The 21,353-nt window shown below is 44.4% G+C and overlaps 1 protein-coding gene across 1 annotated transcript; it reads left to right on the top strand.

Moving 5' to 3' along the window:
• Positions 1 to 3,898: 3,898 nt before the first annotated feature.
• Positions 3,899 to 11,076, top strand: LOC123097071 (oligouridylate-binding protein 1B). The gene is made up of 12 exons (XM_044518842.1): positions 3,899 to 4,289; positions 5,795 to 5,856; positions 7,994 to 8,096; positions 8,768 to 8,844; positions 8,941 to 9,002; positions 9,128 to 9,215; positions 9,299 to 9,374; positions 9,478 to 9,508; positions 9,611 to 9,730; positions 10,062 to 10,147; positions 10,234 to 10,407; positions 10,527 to 11,076. Exons 1-12 carry the CDS (start codon positions 4,119 to 4,121, stop codon positions 10,824 to 10,826), a joined length of 1,350 nt encoding a protein of 449 aa, XP_044374777.1. The 5' UTR covers positions 3,899 to 4,118; the 3' UTR covers positions 10,827 to 11,076.
• Positions 11,077 to 21,353: the final 10,277 nt, after the last annotated feature.

The following is a 21,353-nucleotide window of genomic DNA, read 5'->3' as shown; positions in this document are numbered from 1 at the left end:
CTTCGTCCAAGCTCGTCTGGATTCCTCGGCATGGATTGACTCCTCTTGCTGAGCCTGCCAAGCATCCTCCATGGTGCAGTATTTGCACAACAAATTTGATAGCTTAGAGAAGTTTTGAACGTGGCGACGGGCAAGGGCGTTTAGGATGCTTTTGGCTTAGCAGTTATGCTAGAAGGTCGCCAAAACTTCCTGGCTACAGCAGTTCGCTATCTTGTTTTTGACAAGGAGGAATCTAGTCCAAAACTGTCGGACTGTTTCTCCGGGCTGTTGCTTTACATATATTAAACCCCATATGTCGAGTCGCCCTGAGTTACTTGGAGAGTACTCAATGTGGGGGGGGGGGGAGGAAAAATTTAGTCCCAACAGGGTGTGAGACTGGAGTCTTAGTGGCCGAGTCTTGGGCCGACGTGGAATCCGACGTGCCGGGCTCTGGGTCCGGATTCTCAGCTGGGCACAGTTGTGTAGGCTCAAGGCCGTGTGCTAAATCGGACTTAGGCTTTGGGCTTTCTCCGGAGCGGAGGTCAGAGTCCGAGCTAGAGGACGGGGCAAGATGATAGAAGGTTTGCGTCCCATCCGTTCTTGGCTCCAAAGGTAGTAGGGGCGAGTCCTCGGCCAAGTCTTCGACAGTGGCGACGAAGTGGGTGACGGGCGAGATATAAATTTCCCTGTCGTTGGCTTTAAGTCCGATCCGATCATAGATTGAGGACTGGCTGACGGTGATCCCCATGGCCTGGATCCGATCTAGTATCCCGTTTCATAGCGGGAGATTTGTCGGATCCATGTTTTGGGAATGCTCGGGGTTAATTTGCAGCGTTGATACGTTGGGAGCGTTCGAAGTCGCCCTGGGGCCTTGCTCGGCCGAGGCTGATCCTGGACCATCGAGCATAGAGATTGGGTCCAAGTTTGAAGCCGGATCCGGGGTGGCGGCCAACCTGGTAGCGGGGTGAGTCGTACATGAAGTTAAAGCTTCAGGGTTTGTGGGTCCTTCAGGTGAAGCTGAGAACCCTGCAAGGACAAGGTCTCCCCGGGAGTCAGTAAGGAACTTTAGGTTTCCAAACCTGATCTCCTGCCCGGGACCGAAGCTGTCGATCCGGCTGAGGTGGCCAGTCGGATCAGCGTGTAGCATGATACTTCCGAATGCGAAGAGCTGGCTGGGAATGAAGACGTCTCTCTGCGGATGTTGTTGCTGGCGACTAGGCGAGCCATTGCTCCCTGACGATCCGCCAACAGAACTCTCAATGAAAGCACCAATGTCAGTGTCAAAACTGGTGGATCTCGGGTAGGGGGTCCCGAGCTGTGGATCTTGGATCGATGGGTAACAGGGAACATGGAGACAACTTTTACCCGGGTTCAGGCCCTCTCGAGGAGGTAAAACGCCACGTCCTGCTTGATTGTATTAATGTATGAGTATGGCAATTAAAGAGTTGATCTACCACGAGATCGGATGAACTAAACCCTAGGTGGATATGATAGTGATGGTTCCTCTTTTATACGGTCTAGCCCTCTGGTTTATATAGACACCAGGGGTACCTAGGGTTACATATGGTTGGTTACCATCCGGTGATAAATATGCCGATTACGCTAACTAGACTTGGAGGATACGCCAAGTCTTCGAAGGTTTCCTTCTGGAGCACGGGGTCGCCTATAGTCTGGCCTTCCATTGATGAATCACGAGCAGCCCGCCAGCCTGGCCCATGAAAGATAGGCCGACAGCCCGAGGACCCCATAGTCCGGGACACCCTCATTCATGGCCTCATTATCTTCCTTCTAATCATGATTAGCATCCATTAGACGCCGAATAAAATTCCTCTTTTTTCCTGCTAAAGCAAAATTATTGAAAAAGTTTGTGTTCTAGTCGCCGAACTTGAGCCAGTTCGCGTGAGCCCTCTGAACCCAATAGATTTCTTCCTTTTCCATAGCTTCCTCGATTTCAATTAGCAAATGCCTTTGCTGATCTACCGACTCGTCAGTGAGAGGGCCCGATCGCAATTTTTCCAACTCATCCTTTAGATTTTTTAGACGGCGTTGAGGGGATTTCAGCACCGTTCTATCCCAGTCGTGAAGTTCTTTATGGACCGATGTTATTCGCTCTACAAAAATTAGATTGCCTAGGGTACGCGACCGTGCACAGTCACCCTATCAACCATGCCATCCTCCTTAAACCAACGTGCCTCAAACTGCTGATGTCGCTGTCCTTGTTGTCGAATGATGTTCGAATCCCCCTCAGCCTCCAAAACTAACGTTCGATGACCAGGCTTCAAGTGTGGCACATTGGTAATAATTGCATTAGCAAACAAGCCATGAAATCCTTCTTTACACGCTGCACGATCTAGACATTCCCTAATACATCGTCGCCTCCAAGTAAACTGCTCTCCGGTGAAGCCCATGTCATTTAGCTCGCAATCAACTAGAGTGCCTCGAAAGTTTTGCATCATACGGACTGGACGAGGAGCACCACCCTCTTTCTCGTGGGAGTACAGAATCTCATTAAAATCGCCTATAACAACCTAGGGGAGAGATGCCCGAAGGTATAGGCCTCGAAGATAATCCCATGTCCGAGTTTTGTCTTCCCATCCTGGTTCTTCATAGAACCCCGTTAGCCTCCAAATTTCATCCGGTGAAGTTCCCACCTTTACATCAATACAATTCTTGGTTTTGCTCATCACCTCTAGCACACAAGGGTTGCGCCAAAGGAGAGGCCACCACTAGCCCCAACACTCTCTACCACTTCAACATGATCCATCTTTAATTTTCTCATCAACTTTTCCACCCTAACTATGTTCAGATGTGTTTCAGACAGAAAAAACACATCCGGCCCCATTGCTTTTGGATATCCAAAAGAACCCTTATTGCCGCTGTACTGGCCATGCCACGGCAGTTCCAACATACTATTTTCATTACTCCCGCCAAAAGAATCACATATTCAAAGAAAACTCTACCTCGCTGCCAGCAAGCCAGGGAAGGAGAGAAAAACCTACCGCCATCAAAGTCGAGGAGAGACTAGAAGTACGCCCACGATCACTTCGCCGGGTAGAGATTAAATCCCTAGCTGCCAGGTCGAGGGAGCTGAAAACCTCACGTTGTAGTCATGCAGCCTTCAAACATGAAGTCAAGGGAGACTCATGGAGCCATGGTCCCGTAGGGGTGGTTAACGCCGGCACTGTGGCAGTGCCACAACCGGCGATGGCGTCCAGACCTAGATCGATTTCTTAGTCACGAGAGATGAGACAAATATGCACGCATGTATTACTTCTGGTGTTTGTCGTACTGTCATGATTGATTGAAGATGAATAGATTATAAGTTTTGTGAAAAAATATCAGAGATAGAAAGAAATCGTATGCATTATTGTGCAGTCTGCTCGGCCGGTAAATACCCAGGAACCGAGCGCACGGGGGTGCGGAGACTTCTGACACGTAGCAGATCCTGACAACTCTTTCCGTGTTTCTCGTCCACAAACACCGGGGCGACCCGCCCTCCTGGCCTTGGCTCTCTTGCCCTACCGCCCGACCCTCGTTTGTTGGCCGTTCCATTGGGCGCACGAACACCGGGTCTTCCCACCCGTTCCACCGCAGCGCCCGTGCTCCGCAGACAAGAGAATTTACCATGTACACCATTAGGTGTTTCGTAAATTGCATAAATAGCCTTGCACCAATCATTGTCTCAGTTCGCGCACAAAGCTCTCTTCCATGCCCCACTCGACTATGAACTTATATGCGAACTCGTACTCCCTCCGCCCGGAAATACTTGTCGGCGAAGTGGATGTATCTAGACTTATTTTTATTCTAGATACGTCCATTTCTATCCATTTATGCGACACATAATTCTGAACGGAGGGAGTACAATTTAGGAGGTGTTCTGTTTTCAGGAAGAAAATATCCCTTTTCTTCCCCTGCTCGCCCACCCCCACTCTCACGGTCTCACCTCGCTCCTCTTCACTTCCTCCCTCGGCTTCGAGGGTGTTTTTTTTCTCTATTTTTTTCCTTCCTTTTTTTCTTCTCCTTTTCTTTTTTCCATTTCGATATTTCTTCTTCGTCGAGTTTGGGTTGGATTAATCCCCGACCCAAACCCTAATAATCGATCTCCCTGACCCGGGACTACGGGCCGGGGATCGATCGCCATGCAGCAGAGGATGAAGCAGGCGGCGGCGGTAGCGGCGCAGCAGCAGCAGCAGATGATGCAGCAGGCTCTGCTCATGCACCAGCACCAGCAGCAGCAGCAGGCGGCGGCCGCGGTGCCGCCCATGTTCCCGCCGCACCACGCGCACCCGGGTCTCCTTGCCGCGCCGCATGTTGGCTCCTTATCTTGCTCCCCCGTGATTACTCCTTGCTCGATCGCTTTCGTCTGCGCCGGGTCGGTGGCCTCTGGAGGTGTCCGGGGTTCAGGGGGGGGGGGGGGGGGGGGTTGGTCTCCCGCGGTGTCGGTGACAGCTAGGGGTTTCGCTGACATGGCTCCGTGTTCTAGGGTTGGAGTCTCTCGGTTTGGTTATTCGGTTCAAATGGTGGGGATTTGGTTGCTTCACTGTTCGATTTTTCATTTCGTCGGTTCTCTTCGTTGTGAGCTTGCTCGTGGGGAAAACTTGATTTTGTCTTTTGTATTGTTTGTCGAATTAGGGTTTTGATCAGACCGGGTCGTTTCTGAGTGGATTTCACATCTTCTCTGGTATTCTAAGCTAAGTAGCTACTTCACTACTGTTTAGAGGAGTTATGCTTGAGTACGCCGCGTGGAATTAGGTGCATGTGGTTGTGATTTACAATTAAGATTACGGGCAGGTTTAATGAGTGACAATAGTGAGATAAATATGTTTGTGCTAGAGTTTATGTGATATTGTAAGCGCCATAGTGCTAAATACTTGTTAGTTTCTTAAATGTGAAGTGGAAAATATGCAGTGAGAACTGTGAATGAGCTCGTAGTGTCTCTGAAGGTCAGGTGAAATTTGTCTGGTGACTGCTAAACAAGTCACCATTTAGAGATGTGGGTTATGTTTTGGTTGTCTCTGATCATAAATAAGTGCACATTTAGTGGTGACTGAAATGTGAATGTACCATAGTTATGCTCATTCCTTTTCCTTCTTTCATCCTGTTTGTCAGTCCAGAGGGTACTCCAATTTTGAGTTTTAGTGCATAGGTTGCATTAATGCTGAACTGCATTTATTCTACTCCCTCTGATCCATATTACTTGTTGCTCAAACGGATGTATCTAGCACTGAAATACAACTAGATACATCCGTTTGAGCGACAAATAATATGGATCGGAGGGAGTATTAATACTTGCATGACATTGTTTCTTACACATGCAGCTGTTCCAAGTGCTAGTTAGTGAATCCGTTTGCATCTCTAAGAGTCAGTTGTGCAAAGTTCTGGTAAACATGTTCAGAGTAGATGCGTTTTCCAATAGTGCAACACTGCAAGTACTGCCTTTCACTGAGTACAGTTAAGTGTGTCTTTACATGTTGGTAGTATTGTACAGTGATTTCTTTCAGCTTGTCTCTGCACGTAATTCAGTAACTGCAAGAAATCCACAGGAAAACTAGACATTGGCCTTTCTGCAATGCTCATTTGGGGAATCATGCATGCAGCGACATATTGTAGATCTGTACAGCGTTCCTGAATCACGTGTCCTCTGGACTAGGGGTCTAGCTTGGTCTTCATTGCATACCTTATTGCATTCGTATTTTTTTGTTTGATTTTGATTTTTGATATCACATATTTTCACTTCTACTGTTTGTTTGGCTCTTCTTTTCCTTTCAAAATGTTAGGGCTGTATTCTTTGCTTGTGACACCTGTAATTTTGCAGATAGAGCCCATCGTTAGTGGGAACCTGCCTCCTGGGTTTGATTCAAGCACATGCCGCAGTGTGTAAGTGGTTTATTTGAACCTTCCAGTTATCTCGTGCCGTCTTACTGAAATTAAATATAAATTGTACAAAACACGATACTTCTTTGTAAAATGTGTGCTCTGTCTCTTATAGTAAACTCCAAACTGAATATGTTCTAGGACTGCCTGATGACATGTATCAAGTTCTCTTCTGCTTATTTTTACATCAAACTGCACATCGTCTCTACTTCTAAAAAAATGCGAGTTGGTGATGATGGTGTGCCTGCCTTCGGGCTATATGTACCGTCCGATCTGGAATCTGAGGCTGAGATTGAAACTGAGACGTGTTATGCCGAGCCAACGACCAAAACACGGGTAGTCTAGAGGTTTCTCCTTCTCCTGCGAAACAGATTATTCTAGAACCCCGCCAAATTTCCTCGCCGCCAGCCCCTCACCTCTCTTTTCCCGCGAGCGCTGGAGTTGAGGAGGTGCTGGTGGCGGGTACACACTTCTTGCATCGTCGTAGTTGTGTGAGAGTTTGGTGTGCGGCGGCGGTCGTCAAGGTCGGGGAAGATGACCACAGTACGGTGTCGTGATGGCCGAGAGGCAATGCCGACGAGTGCTCTGGTTCAATCTCGTCGGCGCGTACCACCTACCGAGCGGCAGCAGCACGGGGTGCCCAGGAGATGGAGATCGACCAAGGCAGATGGTCGGGAGCAGCTGAGAGGCGTTGGCCGGGAGCAACGAAGGCGTCGGCAGCCGGCGACATGGAGCAGCGATTGGGGAGAAATCAGAGGAAATTGATTGGGGGCATTCGGGTCCTTACGGCGCCAGCGTCCGCCATGCTCTCAAGCAGCCGTGCTTGCCGTCCTAAGCAGGTCTTGAACGGCCCGCCGCGTGCACAGCTTCCAACTGCCCCTGTTCAAGCGCGTCCGCTCCGGCCGTGTCTTCTACCTGTAAAATAGAAAAATAATCGAGCAACCGAGCTTCTGTGCTGCATCGTCCATTCTCCAAGCTGTTTTGCCTGACCCCCACCCCAATGGACAGTGAGCGCGACAGCAAGCGGACGAGCTGGCTGTAGCGGGCGCCGGGACGGGCGCTAGGCTGTGTGCGACCTCTACGTGCGGAGCCTCATCAGTACGCGACGGGCCAGCTACTACAGGTTCTTCGCCTACAATGGCGACATGCTGGAGCCCATAGTTGTTGACCTGTCAAAACCTGAAACCTTTTTAGTGGCATTTCTCAAGAGCACGCAAGTACGACAGCTCTATTACCGTTCATAGTTGTTGACCTGCCTATTTTATCATTTTCATCATTGACATATGCATGTAGCTAATTATCATTGCAAAATGTTGTGGCTGCAGTGTTTGTCCTGTTAATTCTGCATTCCTTACTTTCTGATATAGTGTCACTTCTTTGTTAGTTATGTCTTATTTTTTCTCTATGTTCATTGCTTCTGTTGACTTTAGGTTGTGCATATGTGGAGAAATATCCAAATTTTTAAGCCACATCCTGGATATTTGTTTCCTTTGTCTGTTATCAATAATTTCTTTGCAGAAACCTGGTTGATGATGTAAGAAAGCTACAAGTGGTCCGATACTAATGTTTTTTTATGTACATACATGTGCACTCACATCTTTTATATACATATAATTCAAATATTTTTGGCACAAATATTTTGAGCAAACAACTAAAAGAAGGGCATACTATGCTTGGCGAATGGGACTAAAATATTGCTGTAGCAGTTAATGGGGTGCTGACTGGTGGTGGATCCTGTGCTAACCAAAAGCTGGCTGGGGTCGTCGTAATTGCCAAATGTGTGTGGACAGATTTTGTATTTGGCACATGTTCTCTGTCCCCTTAATATGGATTATGGAACAACAATGAGGAAGCGGGATAAGCAGAACAACAAGTCTTCTGCAAGGTGAAAATTGAGAAGAAAATGTTTGGCTTGGACGAGGGGGTTCATCGGTCGGAATCCACATGTTTGATTTTGCTAAATGTGTACTTATCAACAATATGGCATCACTTCGAATAATGTCTGTCTTTTATTGTTCAGTAGGATCATGACACTTAAGTAAACAATTCTCACCTGATCTTTTGTGATTCCGTTGCGTAGCACAGGCATCTAACTAGTTTCCTTATGTTACTCACTACTCAACATTATTATTCTGAATAGGTATGTTGGCAACATCCATCTTCAAGTCACAGATTCACTACTGCATGAAGTTTTCCAGAGTATTGGTCCAGTTGAAGGGTGTAAGCTCATCAGGAAAGAAAAGGTAACTTGTGCTCTTTAAAAATATATGCCATTTTCGTACTTTGTATTTGGTGTAAGTTTAAGGCATTTATTCAATAGTACTCCCTCCGTAAACTAATATAAGAGCGTTTAGATCACTATTTTAGTGATCTAAACACTCTTATATTAGTTTACAGAGGGAGTATCAGATAATGCTGTGTGTTGTATTCTGGCATGATGTAGACTGCCATCCGCAATGCATGCTCTCAGACAGAAGGATTTATGGTATCAATAGTCAATGTTTGATTTGTTGGTTTAACAGTGTTTATTTTTGGATCTCAGAACCCTACTGTGTGAAAGCTGTAAGGGACTGTTTTGGACTATTTGTTTGAATTGGCATGGTAGATAAATGCCATCAAACCCAGTCCTGAGCAACTTCCTGCAAGGAAGCTTTCTGATGTTGACTGACGGTGTACAATTAACAAATGCTCACATGGGATAGGTAGATAAATAACTCATTTGGCCTCTTGTTAGGACTATTAACTTGATATTTTAGTGATGCCGTCTTCTATCTCTTGAAAAAAAGCGTGCTGCATTTTTGTTTGTGTTATTTACTTAGTTCACCACTACAATTCGTTGTAGAACAGCTAATGCTGAATTAGTCATATTGTTTCTGTTAATATTTTATCCATCTTTGTTCTTATCATCTCGCAGTCATCTTTTGGTTTTGTTGACTATTATGACCGTAGATATGCTGCACTTGCTATTGTGTCTCTCAACGGTAGACAACTGTAAGTGTTTTCTTTCAATATTAATTATCTATAAACAGATATTAATGCAGTGTCCCATGTTCTACATTAACATTTCTTATAATACTGGATAACCAGGTTTGGCCAGCCAATAAAAGTCAATTGGGCATACGCAAGTACCCAGAGAGAGGATACATCAGGTCTGGTACTGAAATATGGTCTAAATGTTCCATTATATATACTTGTTTTTTTTCCAGTGTATGTGCATCCTTTTAGATGTGAGACTGTTATAACTGAGATCTTGTCTGGCTGTTTATTCTTGCAGGTCATTTTAACATCTTCGTCGGGGATCTTTGCCCTGAGGTTACGGATGCTGCTTTGTTTGCTTTTTTCTCGGCATATTCTACCTGTTCGTAAGTGTTACATAGCTCTGTGTACTTCATCCCATTTGTACAGTATATTCTGCCTTACCACTTTAGCTTGGTAACTTGTGCAGAGATGCTAGAGTTATGTGGGATCAGCAGACTGGACGATCCAGAGGGTTTGGTTTCGTTTCTTTTAGGAATCAGCAGGTAGTGTCACCATGGCAACTTAAAACATTAGTCTGGACTCAGAACTAATGTTTGAGTTTATATGAACTGCTCTTCATCATCTTCCTTTGTTATTCATTGACAGGATGCACAAACTTCCATAAATGAATTGAATGGTGCGCTCCCTGTTGCTTATTGTTGACTATGTCTAATTCTGGAGTTAACAAATCAGCTTCAGTGATGTGATGATAATGTATGTTTGTTTTTCTTGTGTTCAGGAAAGTGGCTTGGCAACCGCCAAATTCGTTGCAATTGGGCAACGAAGGGCGCTAATGCTGGTGAAGAGAAGCAAAGTACAGACTCCAAGGGTGTGGTGGAGTTGATAAACGGCTCATCAGGTGAATCTATATGCACTTGTTCCTTAGGTATTTGTTTTAATTTAAGGTTATATGATATGGAACAATCGGCTAGCAACAAGTTGAACTATTAGTTATCATTATTGTGGGAGTTTAGGTTTCTAATCTTTATTTATTACCCTTGGAGTTGAATTTACTTCATAGTCTGTTACATTTGCGAACTCCACTTCAACATTTGGGTTCCAGTCTTAATCCTTAGCAGAATAGGAATTAAAATAATATTTGCTTCTCACAGAATCTAGCTACATAACCTTGTGAAATCTTTTGTGGTAACTACGACTAGCGAAGTAATTTCATTGTTCCTGTTTTACAGAGGCTGGCAAGGAGAATGCAAATGAAGATGGTCCTGAAAATAACCCACAGTATACAACTGTTTATGTTGGCAATCTTCCCCATGATGTACTTTCTTGATTCCTGTTCTTTTGCATTGTTCTTTTTTGGTTATGCATAGTGTTTGCTCATCACTAGTCAATTCTGTTTATTAGATCAACAGCAATGATGTGCATCGATTTTTCCATTTACTTGGGGCTGGGTCAATTGAGGAGGTCCGTGTAACACGCGATAAAGGATTTGGCTTTGTGAGATATAGTACCCATGAAGAAGCTGCACGAGCAATACAGACGGGTAATGGCCAACTTATTGGCGGGAGGCAGATCAAGGTACTCTCTTTAGACAATGACATCCCCACCAATGAATTCCATTTCTCTTGGTTACCTTAGTTCCTTGGACGTAACAGAGGATAAAAGGGTTTTAGTGATTGACTTTCCATATCATGCAGTGCTCTTGGGGAAGCAAACCAACTCCACCAGGGACAGCATCTGCGCCTCTGCCTCCTCCGGCATTAGCGCCATACACCCCTGGCGTGTCAGCAGTTGACCTCATCTCCTACGAGCGATCCCTTGCTCTGAGCAAGATGGCTGCCAACCCGGCCCTGATGGGTCAGGTCGCCGCCCTGAGGCAGGCCGCGATGGGTATGGGCACCGGCGCCAGCCAGGCCATCTTTGACGGGAGCTTCCAGAGTGTCAACCCTCAGCAGCAGCAGCAGCAGCAACAGCAGCAGCAGCTCATGTACTACTGAGTGTATGAAGCAAGTATGCTGGCGACGGAGGGGACTACAACACCCTCCTTCCTAATATATATACATATATGGTAGATGAAGCCTCACCAGGGCCTTTTCTTTTGTTATTACTAGTCCAACATCGCAATTAGTAATTTACTATCCTTCGCCGCTGTTAACGCTCCGGGTCGCCGGCTATATATAGCACCAATGTACTAGAACATATGTATCCCTGACGTGTTAAGAGTTGGGCAATTCTTATTTTTAATAACTACTCCCATCGATCCAAAATAATTGTCGCAGTTTTGAACTAAGGTTAGTTTAACCTTAATTCAAAACTGCAACACTTATTATGGATAGAACTAACCTTAATTCAAAACTGTGACTTATTTTTGATTGAAGGGAGTAGCATATATGACCATGTGTTGCAACATGAGAAAAGAAAATGATGTGCTAAGGTGCGAAGTAAATGCCGGTTGTGATGAACCAGGTGTCGGGTTGAGGATAAGGTCGCTGGTGACAGATTTGATGCATCTATTGATAGCATAGATCTTTGGGCGCTAGTTCGGGATATGGGACATGATTTATAGTCAACTGATTAGGTGAGCAGCCCTATCTTTTGATTACTTGTTTATAAGACAGGACGTGTATCGGTACCTGTGGAATTTGTTAAAGTGTATTAGAAAAAGCAATCTGACAGCTATGTTGAAGAACCTGCTAATTATTTTCTAAAACATGATAACTATATCAAAACAATCTCATAAACGGTAGCTACATCAAAGAACCCGCTTTTCTTTTTTGAGTAATCTGGTGTCGGAGATGATTTTGGTAAATCCCTTTGAGGGTATCCGGGCTAGGGGATTAGGTTGGACGGTAATATGAGGCGAGTTTTTATCTAGGTTTGGCCCCTCACGAGCGAGGCAATATATATTGCGATAAAGGGTGTGTATAAAGTACATGTGAATACCAAGAGATTGAGGTAGAGTCCTCCACGGCTCCGGCATCTTCGGCTAGTACTGCAAGTCATCTGGAGTCTTAACATAACGTGTCATGGACCGCCCGATGTGGCCTATGATGGAACAACCTAGGGGTACTCAGCACGGCCCACTTGGCCTGGAACCGACGTGGTGAGAGACCTATGGATCGGGACACCATCAGTAGCCCGTGAATCGATTTTCAAGGTCGGCCGCACCTTGGCCATATCTGAGTTGCATATCATTTCCGGTCGTCGTGGTTGAAAACTAGTTCAACGAAGCCTCTCTACCTGAATCCGCTCGTAGCCGGCCTCCATCAGCCGGGCTGCCTCGAAGTGGTGCAAACCACCTTGGCCTTGTTTTGTCAAAGGAGATTGACGACCTGCATTCGACTTAGTTTTCATGGTTCAACAAGACCAATTTGGAGGCTTTGCTTCTGAAGATGCCGATATGCACTTGCATAATTTTATTGAATTGTGCAACATGACACGCATTAGAGATTGTGCCCCTGATGTTTTAAAGTGCGTCTATTTCCTTTCTCCTTGAGATGAAAAGCAAACAAATGGCTTCTAGCTTTACCTAGAGGCAGTATAACTTCATGGGCTGATTGTTGCAGCAAACTTTTATCTAAGTTTTGTCCACCTGCAAAAATTATGCAACTTCGTTCTCAGATTACAGGTTCAAGCAGGAAGAACATGAGCCACTAGCGCTTGCGTGGGATAGAATGAAGAAAGCCGTAAGAACTGTCCAACCATGGAATGGAAGAATGGTTACTCCTTCATATGTTTTATAATGGTTTAAATACTATGTCAAAAACTATGCTTGATACAGCTGTAGGAGGAAAAATCATGGGAAAGCCCATAGATGATGTCAAGAATCTACTTAATGATACGCAAGAAAACAATGCCCAATGGCATGTTGAAAGAACTTCCACCAAATGATTGAATGCAATTGAAGAAAGCAATACAGAGTTGACAGCCAAGCTTGGTGAACTTATCTCCGTCATAAAAGGTAAAGAAGAAGTAAATGTGAATGCCATCACAAATGAAGAAGTTAGTGATGTGAATATTATTGCTCGCAATAGCTACAATTCCAGCTGGAAAAATAATGGCTATGCTCGTAGATTACCTTATCCTAATAATACTGGAGTATCAAATAATTTCAATATGGAGCTACCAATAGCAATAGAAATACTCTTGAGGATACTCTAAATTTCTTTTTGCTAGTCAAACTGAGTAGAATTATAGCTTCAAAAATATTTTTAAGAATCATGATAACTTACTTGGTTATTTGACCAGTAAGATTGTTGGACTAACAAATGATGTGCAGATGCTAGATGGAAGATCCAAGAATATGGAATCACAAGTGGCTAAAATTGCAGAGAGCCAAATTTTAATCCTAGCCAAGTTTGCAGGTAAACCGGAACCTAGCCCAAAGTAAGATTTCGAACCCAATGAGGAGCAGAAGGTAATGATAAGTGGTTTTCAACAAGGTATTATTTGCAAGTATTGAAAGTAGTGGTGATAGATAATTTTGTAGCAAGGTAATTTGTAACAAGTAACAAGTAGCAATGGTAACAAAGGTGCAGCAAGGTGGCCCAATCCTTTTCATAGCAAAGGACAAGCCGAAACGTTCTCTTATAGTAAGCAAAGCGTTCTCGAGGACACATGGGAATTGTCGTCTAGTCATGTTCATCATGTTTAGTTGATTAGCGTTCGCTACTTTGATAACTTGATATGTGGGTAGACCGGTGCTAGGGTGTTGTTTTTACTTGAACAAGTAACCCTCTTATGATTACCCCCTCTTGCAAGCATCCGCAACTATGAAAGAAGAATTAAGATAAATCTAACCATATCACGAAACATATGGATCCAAATCAGCCCCTTACGAAATAACGCATAAATTACGGTTTAAGCTTATGTCACTCTCGCAACCCATCATCTACTTATTACTCCCCAAAGCCTTCTCTTAGGCCTAAGTATGGTGAAGTGTCATGTAGTCGACGTTCACATGACACCAGTAAAGGCAGAACAACATACATATCATCAAAATATTGAACTAATACCAACTTCACATGATTACTTATAACAAGGTTTCTCCCATGTCCTCAAGAACAAAAGTAACTCTCCCATTCTTAGACCTCGCTTTTCCTCAAGCGAAAGCCGAACTCGATAATCATGACCACATGTTTAGAGAGAGAGGCGTTGATGAAACAAAATACGGACATGAAAGCATCATGATCATTATCATAGCAGCAATATATCATCATAAAAATTCTCATGATAAAGTAACAATTCATTCACAAGCTAGAGTATGAACCATAAACTTCATTGGAAACTAAAAAACTATGGTCTTAGTCATCGAAACAATTGCAATTTATCATATTTTCAGAAAGATTCTATGTAAGAGCTTTGTTTAGCAAGTTCACATCCTCAACTATCATTTAGTCTTCTATGATTGTTAACACTCACGGTACATTAATGGAGAATTTTTTTAATCAAACAGATAGGAAGACGGGGGTTTATAATTTTCAACTCCCAACTTATTTACCTCGAGGATAATGTCAATAATAATAACTCATGATCACCTACATCCAACTGGATATATATCCCTAGATCTTTCCCCACCACATGATGCTTGCCAAGTGGAGAATAATTAAGAACGGAGTACGGGTGAACACTATTGACTCTACATAAAAGTAAGCACCGAAAAGTAAAAGATAGGCCCTTCGCAGAGGGAAGCAGAGGTTGTCATGCGCTTTTAGTTTTGGATGTGCAAGCTCTTAATTGAAATGAACGTCACTTTATATTGCCCCTTGTGATAGCAACCTTTATTATGCCATCCATCGCTTTTATTTCTTCACCATCGCAAGACCGTACAAAGCTTATTTTCCCTTACAATAAAAGATCATAGATATTTAGGAGTAATTTCTATTGCTTTATGCATCGATGAAAACTTACTTGAAGGATCTTATTCAATCTATAGGTACATATGGTGGACTCTCATAGCAAGAAACTGGTTTCAAGGGTTTTTCGATGCACAAGTAGTATCTCTACTTGGTACAAATTTTGGCTAGCAAAATATTACAAGAAAGCACCACATGTTAGAGGATCCATGACAATATAACTTCTATGTGAATATAAGCAAACATAACTCATTACGTTGTCTTCCCTTGTACAACGTCAACTATTCAATCAGGCATAGAATAGTTGATGGGGGCTCACAATCATAAAAGATGTCCAAGATAGTATATTTATATATGAGACCTCTCTTTCTTTATTACTTTCATGAATTGCATCAATGACCAATGCTATGTCTGTTAACTTCCAACAAATTTCATCAACTATACTTCTTAATGTGAAGTCATTACTCCCAATGTGAAGTCATCAACTATACTTTATCGCTTTTTATTATTTTCATTGCTAAGATTAAAGAAGGTAAAGCAACCAACTCAGACTACTCTTTATTATATACTCTCACAATCGATTACATAGATAGATAGATCACAAAACAAGCACTCAAAACTAGATCATACTAAAACTTTATTCTTCTAAATCATGAAATAACTAAGGATCGAACTAAGATAGACAGCGATGGTAAAAGTGACGGTGATACTAAAACAAGCACTCGACACCTTTTTGACAAGTGACGGGTTGGTCACTGAGGTGGAGCGGTGGCAAGGTAGTGGGGGCTTGTCGGCACGGAGCTTGCCAGGTCTTCGCTTTCTTGCTGGCAGGTGGCTTGCCGACAACTCTAGTATTGGTCTTCTGCACTACTTTAGTACTTCTCGATCACCTGTCTGGAGATCTTCTTCATCATTTAATCAACCAAGTCTGGAGTGTTGGGGAACGTAGTAATTTCAAAAAAATTTCTACGCACACGCAAGATCATGGTGATGCATAGCAACGAGAGGGGAGAGTGTTGTCCACGTACCCTCGTAGACCGACAGCGGAAGCGTTATCACAACGCGGTTGATGTAGTCGTACGTCTTCACGATCCGACCGATGAAGTACCGAACGTACGACACCTCCGAGTTCTACACACGTTCAGCTCGATGACGTCCCTCGAACTCCGATCCAGCCGAGTGTTGAGGGAGAGTTTCGTCAGCACGACGGCGTGGTGACGATGATGATGTTCCACCGACGCAGGGCTTCGCCTAAGCTCCGCAACGGTATTATCGAGGTGTAATATGGTGGAGGGGGGCACCGCACACGGCTAAGAGATCTCAAGGATCAATTGTTGTGTCTCTGGGGTGCCCCCCTGCCCCCGTATATAAAGGAGCAAGGGGGAGGCAGCCGGCCAAGGGGAGAGGCGCGCCATAGGGGGGGAGTCCTACTCCCACCGGGAGCAGGACTCCTCCTTTCCTTGTGGGAGTAGGAGAAGGGAAGGGGGAAGGAGAAAGAAGGAAGGGTGCGCCCCCCTTCCCTAGTCCAATTCGGACCAGACCATGGGGAGGGGTGCGGCCACCTTTTGAGGCCTTTCTCTCCTTTCCCGTATGGCCCATTAAGGCCCAATACGAATTCCCGTAACTCTCCGGTACTCCGAAAAATACCCGAATCACTCGGAACCTTTCCGAAGTCCGAATATAGTCGTCCAATATATCGATCTTTACGTCTCGACCATTTCGAGACTCCTCGTCATATCCCCGATCTCATCCGGGACTCCGAACTCCTTCGGTACATCAAAACTCAATAAAACTGTCATCGTAACGTTAAGCGTGCGGACCCTACGGGTTCGAGAACTATGTAGACATGACCGAGACACGTCTCCGGTCAATAACCAATAGCGGGACCTAGATGCCCATATTGGCTCCCACATATCCTACGAAGATCTTTATCGGTCAGACCGCATAACAACATACGTTGTTCCCTTCGTCACCGGTATGTTACTTGCCCGAGATTTGATCGTCGGTATCTCGATACCTAGTTCAATCTCGTTACCGGCAAGTCTCTTTACTCGTTCCGTAACACATCATCCCGCAACTAACTCATTAGTCACAATGCTTGCAAGGCTTATAGTGATGTGCATTACCGAGTGGGCCCAGAGATACCTCTCCGACAATTGGAGTGACAAATCCTAATCTCGAAATACGCCAACCTAACAAGTACCTTTGGAGACACCTGTAGAGCACCTTTATAATCACCCATTTACGTTGTGACGTTTGGTAGCACACAAAGTGTTCCTCCGGTAAACGGGAGTTGCATAATCTCATAGTCATAGGAACATGTATAAGTCATGAAGAAAGCAATAGCAACATACTAAGCGATCGAGTGCTAAGCTAACGGAATGGGTCAAGTCAATCACGTCATTCTCCTAATGAGGTGATCTCGTTAATCAAATGACAACTTATGTCTATGGCTAGGAAACATAACCATCTTTAATTAACGAGCTAGTCAAGTAGAGGCATACTAGTGACACTCTGTTTGTCTATATATTCACACATGTATTATGTTTCCGGTTAATACAATTCTAGCATGAATAATAAACATTTATCATGATACAAGGAAATAAATAATACTTCATTATCGCCTCTAGGGCATATTTCCTTCAGTCTCCCACTTGCACTAGAGTCAATAATCTAGTTCACATCGCCATGTGATTTAACATCAATAATTCACATCACCATGTGATTAACACCCATAGTTCACATCTCTATGTGACCAACACTCAAAGGGTTTACTAGAGTCAATAATCTAGTTCACATCGCTATGCGATTAACACCCAAAGAGTACTAAGGTGTGATCATGTTTTGATTGTGAGATAATTTTAGTCAACGGGTCTGCCACATTCAGATCCGTAAGTATTTTGCAAATTTCTATGTCTACAATGCTCTGCACGGCGCTACTCTAGCTAATTGCTTCCACTTTCAATATGTATCTAGACCGAGACTTAGAGTCATCTAGATTTAGTGTCAAAACTTGTATCGACGTAACCCTTTACGACGAACCTTTTTGTCACTTCCATAATCGAGAAATATATCCTTATTCCACCAAGGATAATTTTGACCGCTGTCCAGTGATCTACTATTGTACTCCCTTGCCAAAATCAGTGTAGGGTATACAATAGATCTGGTACACAGCATGGCATACTTTATAGAACCTATGGCCAAGGCATAGGGAATGACTTTCACTCTCTTTCTATCTTCTGCCGTGGTCGGGCATTGAGTCTTACTCAATTTCACACCTTGTAACACAGGCAAGAACTCTTTCTTTGACTGTTCTATTTTGAACTACTTCAAAATCTTGTTAAGGTATGTACTCATGGAAAAACTCATCAAGCGTCTTCATCTATCTCTATAGATCTTGATGCTCAATATGTAAGCAGCTTCACCGAAGTCTTTCTTTGAAAAACTCCTTTCAAACATTCCTTTATGCTTTGCAGAATAATTCTACATTATTTCCGATCAACAATATGTCATTCACATATACTTATCAGAAACGCTGTAGTGCTCCCACTCACTTTCTTGTAAATACAGGCTTCATCGCAAGTCTGTATAAAACTATATCCTTTGATCAACTTATCAAAGCGTATATTCTAACTCTGAGATGCTTGCACCAGTCCATAGATGGATCGCTGGAGCTTGCATATTTTGTTAGCACTTTTAGGATTGACAAAACCTTCTGGTTGCATCATATACAACTCTTCTTTAATAAATCCATTAAGGAATGCAGTTTTGTTTATCCCTTTGCCAGATTTCATAAAATGCGGCAATTGCTAACATGATTCGGACAGACTTAAGCATAGATACGAGTGAGAAACTCTCCGTTGGGGAACGTAGCAGAAATTCAAAATTTTTCTACGCATCACCAAGATCCATCTATGGAGTATACTAGCAACGAGGGGAAAGGAGTGCATCTACATACCCTTGTAGATCGCGATGCGGAAGCGTTGCAAGAACGCGGATGAGGGAGTCGTACTCGTAGCGATTCAGATCGCGGTTGATTCCGATCTAAGCACCGAAGAACGGTGCCTCCGCGTTCAACACACGTGCAGCCCGGTGACGTCTCCCACGCCTTGATCCAGCAAGGAGAGAGGGAGAGGTTGGGGAAGACTCCATCCAGCAGCAGCACGACGGCGTGGTGGTGATGGAGGAGCGTGGCAATCCCGCAGGGCTTCGCCAAGCACCGCGGGAGAGGAGGAGGAGGAGGTAGGGCTGCGCCACGGAGATGAAAACTCATATGTTTGCAGCCCCCAATACCTGAACTATATATAGGGGAGAGGGAGGGGGCTGCGCCCCCTCTAGGGTTTCCACCCCAAGGGGTGCGGCAGCCCCAAAACCCATCTAGGGCGGCGGCCAAGGGGGGATAGGGGGAAACTTGCCCCCCAAGCAAGGTGGAGGCGCCCCCTCCCCAAACCCTAGGCGCCTTGGGCCCTGGTGGGGGGCGCACCAGCCCACCTGGGGCTGGTCCCCTCCCACACTTGGCCCATGCCGCCCTCTGGGGCCGGTGGCCCCACTTGGTGGACCCCCGGGACCCTCCCGGTGGTCCCGGTACATTACCGATAGCACCCGAAACTTTTCCGGTGACCAAAACAGGACTTCCCATATATAAATCTTTACCTCCGGACCATTCCGGAACTCCTCGTGACGTCCAGGATCTCATCCGGGACTCCGAATAACATTCGGTAACCACGTACATACTTTCCCTATAACCCTAGCGTCATCGAACCTTAAGTGTGTAGACCCTACGGGTTCGGGAACCATGCAGACATGACCGAGACGTTCTCCGGCCAATAACCAACAGCGGGATCTGGATACCCATGTTGGCTCCCACATGTTCCATGATGATCTCATCGGATGAACCACGATGTCGGGGATTCAATCAATCCCGTATTCAATTCCCTTTGTCTATCGGTATGTTACTTGCCCGAGATTCGATCGTCGGTATCCCGATACCTTGTTCAATCTCGTTACCGGCAAGTCTCTTTACTCGTTCCGTAACACATCATCCCGTGATCAACTCCTTGGTCACATTGTGCACATTATGATGATGTCCTACCGAGTGGGCCCAGAGATACCTCTCCGTTTACACGGAGTGACAAATCCCAGTCTCGATTCGTGCCAACCCAACAGACACTTTCTGAGATACCTGTAGTGCACCTTTATAGTCACCCAGTTACGTTGTGACGTTTGGTACACCCAAAGCATTCCTACGGTATCCGGGAGTTGCACAATCTCATGGTCTAAGGAAATGATACTTGACATTAGAAAAGCTCTGAGCAAACGAACTACACGATCTTGTGCTAGACTTAGGATTGGGTCTTGTCCATCACATCATTCTCCTAATGATGTGATCCCGTTATCAACGACATCCAATGTCCATGGTCAGGAAACCATAACCATCTATTGATCAACGAGCTAGTCAACTAGAGGCTTACTAGGGACATGGTGTTGTCTATGTATCCGCACATGTATCTGAGTTTCCTATCAATACAATTCTAGCATGGATAATAAATGATTATCATGAACAAGGAAATATAATAATAACCAATTTATTATTGCCTCTAGGGCATATTTCCAACACTCTCATCGTAGTCAACATCTTGAACTTGTCGAAAACCTTTTTGCGACAATTCTAGCTTTGTAGATAGTGACACTACTATCAGCGTCCGTCTTCCTCTTGAAGATCCATTTAATCTCAATGGCTCGCCAATCATTGGGCAAGTCAACCAAAGTCCATACTTTGTTCTCATACATGGATCCCATCTCAGATTTCATGGCCTCAAGCCATTTTGCGGAATCTGGGCTCACCATCGCTTCTTCATAGTTCGTAGGTTCGTCATGGTCTAGTAACATAACTTCCAGAACAGGATTACCGTACCACTCTGGTGCGGATCTTACTCTGGTTGATCTACGAGGTTCAGTAATAACTTGATCTGAAGTTTCATGATCATCATCATTAACTTCCTCACCAATTGGTGTAGGTGTCTCAGAAACTGGTTTCTGTGATGAACTACTTTCCAATAAGGGAGCAGGTATAGTTACCTCATCAAGTTCTACTTTCCTCCCACTCACTTCTTTCGAGAGAAACTCGTTCTCTAGAAAGGATCCATACTAAGCAACGAATGTCTTGCCTTCGGATCTGTGATAGAAGGTGTACCCAACAGTCTCCTTTGGGTATCCTATGAAGACACATTTCTCCGATTTGGGTTCGAGCTTATCAGGTTGAAGTTTCTTCACATAAGCATCGCAGCCCCAAACTTTAAGAAACGACAACTTTGGTTTCTTGCCAAACCACAGTTCATAAGGCGTCGTCTCAACGGATTTTGATGGTGCCCTATTTAACGTGAATGTAGCTGTCTCTAATGCATAACCCCAAAACGATAGTGGTAAATTGGTAAGAGACATCATAGATTGCACTATATCCAATAAAGTACGGTTATGACGTTCGGACACACCATTACACTGTGGTGTTCCAGGTGGCGTGAGTAGTGAAACTATTTCACATTGTTTTAACTGACGGCCAAACTCGTAACTCAAATATTTTACCTCTGCGATCATATCGTAGAAACTTTTATTTTCTTGTTACGATGATTCTCCACTTCACTCTGAAATTCCTTGAACTTTTCAAATGTT

This window comes from Triticum aestivum, chromosome 4D (genome assembly GCF_018294505.1).
Source record: "Triticum aestivum cultivar Chinese Spring chromosome 4D, IWGSC CS RefSeq v2.1, whole genome shotgun sequence".
Taxonomy (NCBI): Eukaryota; Viridiplantae; Streptophyta; class Magnoliopsida; order Poales; family Poaceae; genus Triticum; species Triticum aestivum.
This window is presented reverse-complemented; position numbering and strand designations above follow the sequence as displayed.

Bases quoted from the DNA above. Each gene is read 5' to 3' on its own strand.
- LOC123097071 (XM_044518842.1), top strand. From the start codon at position 4,119: ATGCAGCAGAGGATGAAGCAGGCGGCGGCGGTAGCGGCGCAGCAGCAG. The intron at 8,097-8,767 runs GTAACTTGTGCT...ATCATCTCGCAG, and splicing joins AGCTCATCAGGAAAGAAAAG to TCATCTTTTGGTTTTGTTGA. The intron at 10,148-10,233 runs GTACTTTCTTGA...TCTGTTTATTAG, and splicing joins TTGGCAATCTTCCCCATGAT to ATCAACAGCAATGATGTGCA.